The 10,108-nt window shown below is 54.3% G+C and overlaps 1 protein-coding gene across 1 annotated transcript in view; it reads right to left on the bottom strand.

The window, feature by feature from the left end:
* Window positions 1-996: 996 nt before the first annotated feature.
* PKDCC (protein kinase domain containing, cytoplasmic) overlaps window positions 997-10,108 on the bottom strand; it is a 9,914-nt gene continuing 802 nt past the window's right edge. Inside the window, exons 2-7 of the mRNA XM_011978186.1 lie at window positions 6,166-6,288; window positions 5,221-5,492; window positions 4,513-4,592; window positions 4,144-4,251; window positions 2,146-2,319; window positions 997-1,937 (exon numbers count right to left, since the gene is read on the bottom strand). Coding sequence (XP_011833576.1) covers window positions 1,852-1,937; window positions 2,146-2,319; window positions 4,144-4,251; window positions 4,513-4,592; window positions 5,221-5,492; window positions 6,166-6,288 — 843 coding nt within the window. The 3' untranslated portion in view covers window positions 997-1,851. The remainder of the gene's footprint in view (window positions 1,938-2,145; window positions 2,320-4,143; window positions 4,252-4,512; window positions 4,593-5,220; window positions 5,493-6,165; window positions 6,289-10,108) is intronic.

Here is a 10,108-nt window from a genome sequence, read left to right as displayed (position 1 = left end):
TCTGAGGGTGGTGAGCATGGCAGGATTTGGCTGCATTGTCATGGTGTGAGGCTTTGTGGAGGCTCTGCCTTTCCCCTCCACCCACAATCACCAAGCCCAATACCAGAGGCAAGGTGTGTGGGCTGGGGATGGCAGTGGCAAGCTGCAACCCTGAGGGTCAGAGTGACAACTGTGATGAGCGCTCCAGAGCTAATACGGCTCTCAATCACCTCGAACTACAGGGACATCTTGTTATGTGAGAAATTATACCAACCACATCTGTTGAGGAGAAATCAGGTTAAAGTTTGGTTATTCTTTTTAAAGCCTCCAAAGGTTTGCGTCCATCCAGAATATTCTAGAAGTAGAATGGTGTATAGGAGAGACGATGTGGGTTTCAAGTCAGAAGCCCTGCATTCATGGCGGGGCTCTCTGGCCTCCGTGTGATCCCGAACCCGCAGGTCCTTGTTTTTGCTCTGGGCTTCGATGCAGACTGGCTAGACCTTCCCTCCTACAATCGACAAAATGGAAGCTGGTCTTTCCACAGACCCTCCTTTCTTCTGACTGTTCATATATTTCATGTTCAGAGAAAGACTCAGAAAAGCTTAGTGCCCGTGACCTTGTGGTGGGCGCAGGCCAGGTCCAACCCTGTGCAGAGGTAAAGCTGACCCACCTGCAGGTTGTTCGAGTACCCCTGGTGACCCCTTCATGGCTGACATCCCACCATGAGGACATTACTCCACTGGGTTAGGGCTTCATACTTAAGAAGCTGGTCTGTAAAAATGAGAACTTCCTTGGGGGAAAAGGGAGTCCCCATGTCTTTTTTGGGGACATGATGTGGAGGGCCCCGTGGGAGGTGGGCACCATGGGTGGCAGCAGAGCCTGAAAACACTTTGTGATGACTTCAGGGTTTGCTGCTGAGATTTCACTCATCTTCCCCTGTGACACACGCATCCCCACAAACATATACCAAGGACATAACTGAGGACCAAGAAGTCACAACCTAAGAAACTGTTGCTGGGGAAGAGTTTGCTGTGAAACATCATTTTATTAACTAATTTTATTTTATTTTTTTTTTACAAAAATAGACAATTTAATGAACAAGAAGTACAAAAGATTCTGGATACTCAAACTCCAGGAACGGGGAGAGCCTGGTTTTGGCTGCTTTGCGGCTTTCATTGAAAGCAAATGAGGCAGAAAGGCCCCGGCCCCACCCCCACCCCAGGTCCTGGCTCAAACCGCACCTGCTCCCCGACCCCAGTCTTGGCTCATGCTGAGGTGTGCACCTCTGCCCCTGACCCCTGGGCTGGCCTGGGAGTGCCTGCCCCCTGTCGGGAGGTCAGAGATAGCCTCCCCAGGTACAGAATCACCCACATCCTGGAGCTTCCCCCGCCAAGTCTCCTGTCCAGACCTCAGCTGAGAGAACACTCAGCGATGGATTGTCCCCACGCAGCCCCCCGCCTGCCGTGGCAAGTGCAGCAGCAGCAGCAGCAGCAGCAGCAGGGGCTTTAGCTACATTCTCACACTACTGAACACAGTGACGGGGCTGCTCACGGAACTGTCCCAGGGAGGGACACAGCCCCCACTGGGGAGACTAGCCTGAGCTTGCTTGCAGCCCAGAGGGTTGGAGAGGCAGTCATCCCCCCAAGATTCCTGGACTAGGAGCCTGCAGTCCCATAGCTAGGCTGGTAAACTCACATTTTAACATTTGGCATTATTGCACGTTTGTCCTGGTCACATCGGTCTGTCTGGGATGTCAGCTTTGTCTGCAGGGGTTCCCAGGTGACATGCAGCGCTGCCAGTGCAAGTCACTCCCTCCACAGGCAAGCCCTGCTGCTGAGGATAGTCAGCTGGTCAGCCGAGCCCTCAGACAGGTCAGCCTGAGGCCTTCACATATGTGGTCTTGTTGGGATCAGGGACCACTTGGCTCCATCCAGTCTTGAAAAAGACCAGCTGCCGACCTGGGGGGCAGAGGTGAGAGGTAACAGGGCTGGATGTTTCTCTTCCTGGATGCAGGGCCATTCTCCCTAATTTGACTGCCTTGAAGACACGTATACCTCTCTCTCATCATCTCAGCACCCCCCCTGACTTACGATGGGCAATCACTAGCTATCAACCTCCAGAGAGGTCCTGCCATCTCCCTTAGAAGGGCTTCTCCCACTGGCTCACCTGTCCAGGTGGTCTGGTTGGTGACCACAAAGGCCCGACACTGGGCATGGCTCTCACAGACATCCACAGCCTCAGCCAGGTTGAACACTGAAAGGAGGCAGCCCCCATGGTGGTAGGATGGCCAGCAGCGGTAGTCCTCCTGGGGGATGGTGCTGTCTGGGATGCGCTGGTACTCTGTGGGTTGGGGATGGAGTAAAATGAGAACTCTGTATGCCCAGGTTTGAGTGCCCAGGGATGTGTCACTTTCTGAAAAGGGCAGCAAGACTCATCACCTAGGTCAAAGCTAAAGTCCAGCCCAACCCTCTAGCATGGAGATGAAGGCAGCTACCACTGTTGAAACTGGGCTGATTCATCAAAAAAGACAAAGCACAGACTTGGTTTTCAGGAGATACATATCTCCCAAATCTAAGGGCACATAGCTGGGTCAGGCAGTACAAGATAGCAGGCACATGCAAGGGGGACAGACATATACAGGGACCCATGGAGTCCCAGCTGTCTAGGCGAATTGCTGAGGTCAGGACATTTTAGATAGAGCCAAGGCTTCTCAAACTTCAATGTGCATGTGAATCCCACCAAGGACTCTTGTTAAAATGCAGATTCTTTTTTTTTTTTTTTTTGATGGGGTCTCACTCTGTTGCCCAGACTAGAGTGCAGTGACACAATCATAGCTCACTGCAGCCTTGAAATCCTGGGCTCAAGGGATCCTCCCATCTCAGCTTCCCGAAGTGCTGGGATTACAGGTGTGAGCCACCATGCCCCACCAAATGGAGATTTTGATTCTGTAGGTCTGGGGTGGAACTGAGAATCTGCACTTCTAACCAGCATCCAGTGTGGCCTGCAAGGGTTCAGAGCAACCTTCATTCACATTTTCTCCTGGCCTTGGGGAGAGAAGTTAGGCAAGTTCCTCAGAAGGGCCTGGGATGGAAGGGAGTCAGGGGTTTTTGAAGTTAAGAGGCATGTAAATGGACTAAAATGCAAAAAATCCATGGCTAGAGTGTGGACGGGGCTGGAGGGAAAAATCTGAGATCTCATTCTACAGAGAGAGCCTCAGAAGCTCTGAAAACTCACAATCCAGTGAGCTGCTCGGCTGCTGGCCTCTTGTTTGCTCCTGTCTTTCCCACTGCCTGGAGAGCCCCAGCTCTGGGCTGATAATGCAGAAGCCCTGGGCCTCTGGCCACCCCGCCCTCCTGCCTCCTTCTACCAGGGACTAGACCAAAGTCCAGGGCTGACTGTGATTTACAGCCCCATAAACGGCATCCTCAGGGACAGAGCCAGCCATTGTTCACCTCGTTAAACTTTATTTACAGGGCTAACAGGGCTCCCCCACCCCTAAGACTAGCCAGAGCTCCTTGAATATGGAGGCTGCTCACCCCTCAACCCCTGCCAACCCCAGCTAAACCCCAGGGCTTCAGCAGAAGGACCACAGCCTGAAACCAGTGGCCAGAATTCTCCCCCTGCCCTTGGAGCTTCCTGGCTGGTTTCCGTGTGTGCCTCCCCTAACATCCAGTGTCCTTCTAGCCCCCGGAGATTAGAGGAAGGAAAGGGAAGCAAACATATACTGTGTTCCAGCCGTGTCATAGGAACTGCACTAATTGCTTTCACACATTTCACCTGACATTTAATTCCCATAAGAATTTGGTGAGATGGGTAATGGTGAACCCAATTCACAGATGAGGAAAGTGAGGTTCAAGGGGTAACTTGCTCAAAGTCACATAGGCAGTACATGATAGGGTTTGGAGCCATCCAGAGTAGGGTGTCAGTGTCCACCCCCAGGTTGAAGGCAGAATTATAGTTGCTCTAGCTCAGCTAGAGATGGAACCTCAGATTACTCCATGTCAGCCCCTCCACGATTCTATGTGAGCCCCTAGAGTGGCCTTTGGAGACAAGGGTAACCAGAAAAGGGTTATAGAGAAATAGGCCACTTAGCCTAATTGGGTGGGGTCATTCACCCTCCCACCTGTTTCTCGCTTCCCTGTGGATCAGGTTGGGGCCACTCACCAGTACTGCTGCTTGCCGTGGAGTTCTGCAGATACTGCCCGCTCCGATACAGGTGCAGCACCTTCTCCAGCTGGGCCAGGGTCTCGTCCACCCCCCAGGCGAGCTCTCCTGCAGAGTGCAGTGTGGCTAAGACAGGAGGCCTGGGGCTCCCACTCCTCCCTGAAGTCAGCAGCCAGCTGCTCCCGGCTCTGCCTCCAGAGCTTGTGCCCCAGTGAACAGAAGGTTGGGGAGTGGGGAGGTTGCAGCAGAATGCCACCTTAGGAAGTGATGATTTCTGGACCCCCTGCTGCCCTGGGTTATTTTTCTCCCCACTTTTGCTGGTGTGCGGGGGGAAGGTGCCTGGAAGCAGATGGGCCCTGGAGAGCTCACCTGTGGCGTTGACAATGCTGTCCAGCAGAGGACGCAGTGAAGGCGGGGCACTGTGAGGCAGGAGGTATGTGAAGAAAAACCTGTGGCAGAGAGAAACCAGTGGCTCAGGGATCCAGCCTTTGGAGACACATCCTTCCTCTATTCCAACCTGGGGTAAATGCTAACCTGGCCAGGGAGCCGGATCCCTCAGGCTTAGCAACCAGGCAGGCTGCTGTGAAGTCTACTCAGCCTCGGGGGAGGGGGCTGGGCGCATGCTAAGACCACACCTAACTTCACACTAACCGAAACCAAGGGTCTGGTTCCCATCCCTTCCCAGGACTTGCCCACCTCCCAGCCCCACATCATCCCCTGACTGACCCCCGGTGTCAGAGCAGCCCCATGGCTGGGGCCCAGTGAGGAATTTCCCAGAGCACAAGGGCCTGGGTAGGAAGGGAAAAGTGCCAGTTCCAGCAGCCCTAGGCTCCGAGTCCAACACTATTTTAAGAAGCTTCCAGCTGCCACCCCCTAACACAGATTCTCCTTGGAGCTATTTTTAGCCTCCCCATCAGAAGCCTGAACGTTCCCTTCTGGACAGGGTAGAAGCCTTCCCTCACTCTGGTCAAGGCTGAGTCTCCCTGCCCCGCTGGCCTCCACGTTGCCTCTGTTCCTGCCATGCCCTCCTGGCCCATTCTCCTTCGATGGAGTTCCTGAATCGGGGGTGGAGGTCACCTGTAGGCATTATAGAGGTTCCGCTTCTCGTTCATGCCCTCGCACCAGCCGTGGGCTGAGCAGGGCAGGGTGAAGTTCCTGGCCGGAAATTCGAGTATGCAGTCAGCACTGCCTGCACATGGCGTCTCCTCCACACGTGCGTCATCCAGGTCCGTCACCTTGAGCTCCCCATCCACCAGCACAAACTGCCGCGGGCGGAAGTCCAGCAGAGTGACGGAGCCCAGTGGGGAGTGGGCCAGGTGGTGGAGGAGGCGGCCCAGGCTCAGGCAGATCTGAGGGGCAGAAGAAAAGACTGCTCACTGCCTCTCTCCTGGGTGGGGGTCTGTGGGACTCGAGGGCGCCCTCCTTGTGGAATCTGAACTTTTCTTGTGGGGGTTGGCACTTTTCTTCTGTAGGTCCCAGTGCTCCACAAAGGCCAAGGTCAGCAGCCTTAGAGAGGAGGCCAGTGAGTTCCTATTAACTCTCAGCTGGCCTGACCCTGCAAATGATATGGAGTGGGTGGGAAACGGCAGCAGCAAGGGTCTGGGGGTAATGCATCTCTTCCCTGAAGTTGCATCCTGAATGTCGTTTTAGTTCAGTGTATGGAAGTAGCGGGAGGGTCAACATGGTATTAAGGTCTTTCCTCGTTCTAGGACACTGGCCCTCCCATGGTCAGGCTGAGTGTGAGTGTGTGAGTGCTCCCCTCTTTAAGGTGCCAGCCCCCACAAGCTGGTGTGTACATGGGCACAAGGAAGGGTGAGGAGGGCAAGAGCACAGAATGTCGGGATCCTCTACGTCTTCCTTCTTTTTTGAACACTTTGGCCGGTGGCTGAGTCAGCCTGTGCGCCTTCTTCCCCTCCCTCTCCCTGGGTGGAGGAGGAGTGGGGGCTGCTCTGGAGGGCTGGCCTTCTAAGGGAGAACCATCCTAGCAAGGAGCCCAGGGCCCGAGCCCTCCTCTAAGCTCACTCGGAATCGATCCTCCCAGGAAGTTTGCAGCAGCTGGATCATTTCTACAGGGGCGCCCAGCTCCGTGATGGTGGTCAGGGTGTCTGGGATGTCCTCGCTGTCCTGGTAGCAGTAGCCATAGAGCTGGGGAAAGCCGAGGGCAGGTCATTAGGTCACAGGGTGGGGGTGGGGACAAGGAAGGGCTGGACTGTCAGGTTCCCCCTCTCTCTCCCCCCACCATCCCTAGGCCTTTGCTTCAGCTCAGGCCAGAAGAGAATGCAGCGTTGCCTGGGAAGCATGCCCTCTCTTCCCTGTAGTCAGACTTCCTACTCATCATGCCAGCCCCTCACCCCTTCCGACTCAGGTAAATGGGCAGGTCTGGCCACTGGGAGTTAACCACGTGCCAGGCACCCTGCTAAATTGCTCTAAGTGCATAACTCAATTCTTATAATGGGCACGGTAGGTACTATTATTATCTCCAACTTCAGGTGAGGAGGCTGACTCAGAGAGGTTAAGTTGCTTGCATAAGGTGGCACAGCCCATCAGTGCAGGCGCTAAGATGTGAATTTGTGCCACTCGGATTCTACAACTTGTTTTTCTTTCTTTCTTTTTTTTTTTTTTTTGTTTTTTGAGAGAGCCTCACTCTGTTGCCCAGGCTGGAGTGCAGTGGCATGATCTCAGCTCTGCTCCACCTCCTGGGTTCAATCAATTCTCTTGCCTCAGCCTCCCGAGTAGCTGGGATTACAGGCACTTGCCACTATGCCCAGCTAATTTTTGTATTTTTAGTAGAGACAGGGTTTCACTATGTTGACCAGGCTGGTCTCAAACTCCTGACCTCAAGTGATCTGCCTGCCTTGGCCTCCCAAAGTGCTGGGATTACAGGCGTGAGCCACTGTGCCCGGCCACAATCTGTTTTTTTCTAAGGATGCTGTTTGCTAAAACACAAGCCAGCATACGGTTGGGCATTATCCCTCCTCCCCTCCTCCAATCTGTATCCCTCACCATTTCTACCTTCTGGCAGCTTCAGTTTTCTCTGTGTGGGTCTTGAGGGAGGAAAAGCAAGTTCCCTCAGATTGGTAACAAGTGGTGATAAGAACAAGGTACCTAAGGGCACATGCCGGGGTGTGTTTTGCATATGAGTGATGTGTATCAGTGGGGTTGGTAGTGAGTGATGATTCCTCCTGGAAGATCAGTTCTTTTGGGGTTACCCTCACAGGGAACTGCCCACTCGATACCATGCGGGGAGAAGCTCTGCACTGCCCAGGGACTTCTGGGGAGCACAGTCTGACTGTCACTACCACCTAAACAGCATCCTCAGGCCTCTCCCTGGCTCTTCCAGCATACTCCACAGCAGCTAAGGGCTCGTATGGTGCTCAAAACCACCAGCACCCTGTGGGGTCGAAACACAAAGGCCGAGTTGTCCAGGCCCGACTGGGGGAGAGGAGAACTATTCAGTGGACGGGTGGGGATGCTGAGCCCATGGCCTGGATATCCCTGTGCACTGTCACCCTCATACCATCGTTCACACCCTCCCCAGAGCCACTCTAGGTCCTCACATGTCCTCTTTCCGCCCCAGGAGTGCCCCCTCAGCTCTCCGTCATCCTGCTGGCATGGGGGAAGGCCTCACTCTCGGGCTGTGACTTGGGGGGCCAGGGCAGCTCCAGGCACCCTCTTCTCTCTCCACCCCCTTCCCATCAGTCCAGGGAGGCCCCAGATCCTGGTGGGGTGGGGGGAAGGTAAGGGGAACAGCCCTGGGGCCTGGTTCTCATTTTCTTGCCCAGAGTCTGAGCCTTTGTGGGAAACTTCTGAAGGTTATTAAACACCCGGAGGTCGTTAAATGCGCTGTTAACGAGGTATTAATCAACACCCCTCAGGAAAAAATAAAAAGACACCATTAACCCCCCCAGGAAGCGTGAGGCTGAGCATTTCAGTCACATCTTTTGTTCGGTTGGGAGAAGAAATATACTTTAGCAGGGCCAGAATCTGGGCCCAGGCAGGCCTGGGGGCCCCAGGATGACAGGGGAGAGGTGGGGAGAAATTGAGGGGAGGGAAGACCCTTGTGCCCTTTGGCCCTGGGCTATAGAGGAGTCAGTCACGTGAGGGAGTGTGTTTGCGTGTGTCAGGGGCGGGATGGGGAGGGGTCGAAGAAGATGGATGGAAAGATCTCGCCCAGGCAATCCCCATGACCAGAGAAAGCCCTGGGAGGTGCAGAGTGGGGCCTGCTAGCCTGGGCATTTTCTATTAGAATCCACAGCACCAACTCTGCGCTGCTCAGAGAGGAAGGGTGGTGGGCCTGCACCACTAGGAACTCTAGAAATGTTCTCTGACTCCTCCCCAGTTCAGCAAACAGTCAAATGGTTTTGAAATTTTAAATGACTCAGAGGTATTAAAGCAGCATTATTTCTAGTTCCCTGTACACCTGCCCTGAAGCCTCCTGGCCAGGAAGACCCCACTGTAGGCTTCCCTGCCAGCAAAGACAGCCGGCGGTCAGAAGATGAATGGGGGAGAGCCACCCTCAAAGCAGTCCCTAAACTCACACTAAAGGGCCCCCCACTTTTCACTTTTCTTGGGTAGAAAGGACCTGTGACCCTCTCTCCCTTAGCAACCCTGTGCCCTGGGGCCACTAACTCTTATTGTAGAGTCTGGGACTCTACAATAAGGAGTCACACAGCCAACCCCAGACAACCCTGGTCTTGGTTTGGTGAGGGAAGGGTGGAAACTATTGCGTTGTAATTTGTTCTTTGGTGCCTTCAGAATTGGGCTGGGGGCCTGACATTTCAGAGGAGGACTGTCCTGTGATATATGCGTGGGGCGTTAGCTGAATGCTTGTTAGGAAGTTTGGGCTGGCAGGAAGAGTGAGGGAGACGTTTCTTAAAAGATAGGAAAGCACATCAAACATCAAACTCGTCTGAAGGCAGAGCGGTCTTGAGTCAAGTAACTAAGACTTTATGTCCTGCTAAGTCACTCAAGATCTCTCCACTCCCTCAGGATCTGGCTGACACCCTAGAGTTTCCAAAAAGTTCCCAAGAGTCCCTGGGAAGCAAAGAGTACAAGATCCTCCCAGTCAGAATGGCCACGTAACCAGGGGCTCACTCCCTGAAGCTGCAGACACAGTGTGAGCTGTGCAGCCGGGCTTCACCACACGCAACTGTTGGTTCTGCCCGAGCTCCCGAGACCAGCTTGGGGCCCAGGGCCCGGTCACAACTGTCTGACCAGGGTGGGGGAATACAATGGAGGAGGGAGAGACTGGGAGCCAACAGGAGTATAAACAGCTTTTCGGCCAATCTCTCCTACTCTTCGATGCCCACCCATCTCCCTCCAGGGCTGAGGCACCATCTCACTCCTAAGGAAAGGAGAGAGGGACTCCTGGGTTTCCGGTCATTTCTGCCGGGTGCAGAAAGGTTAGTTTGAGTGGGCTGGGAGGTGGAAGGTGTGTGCAAGATTCATCCGTTGGGGAGGCTGCACACACCCCATATTCACCGGGCCAACAGCGGTCAGGGATTCCCCTCTCAGTTTGCTCAGATATGTGCTAAGGGAATAGTCTGTCTAATCTTAGGATGGAGGGAGACCTGAAAGAGAGGACGTAGTATAAGGGCAGTGCTGGGACTGTGAGAGGCCCACTCTAAGTCTAGCTTGAGGGGACAAGGTGGGGGTTTCAGCTCTCCCCTGTGTCTCCAGCGAACGGGCAAGGCAGAGTCCCATTGAGTAGGAACCTGGGCATTTGGCCTTCTCAACCTTCCAGCCTCTTGGCTATCTATATACACTCAGACAGTGCGACATTTAGATCCTCAGGCCGCCAGTCTGTCCTCTGAGCTGAGACCTTGAGGCTTCTCCAGGGGCTCAAGGACCCACTTTTAAGGTCCGGGGAACCCTTGGTTCACTTCTGGGAAGGGCTGTGTTCCCTTTTTCTAGCCTGCTCCCCCAGCCCCCTTCCAGTGTCTTCTGGGGTGGCGCTGGGGGTGGG

This window comes from Mandrillus leucophaeus, unplaced genomic scaffold (assembly GCF_000951045.1).
Source record: "Mandrillus leucophaeus isolate KB7577 unplaced genomic scaffold, Mleu.le_1.0 Scaffold190, whole genome shotgun sequence".
Classification (NCBI taxonomy): domain Eukaryota; kingdom Metazoa; phylum Chordata; class Mammalia; order Primates; family Cercopithecidae; genus Mandrillus; species Mandrillus leucophaeus.
This window is presented reverse-complemented; position numbering and strand designations above follow the sequence as displayed.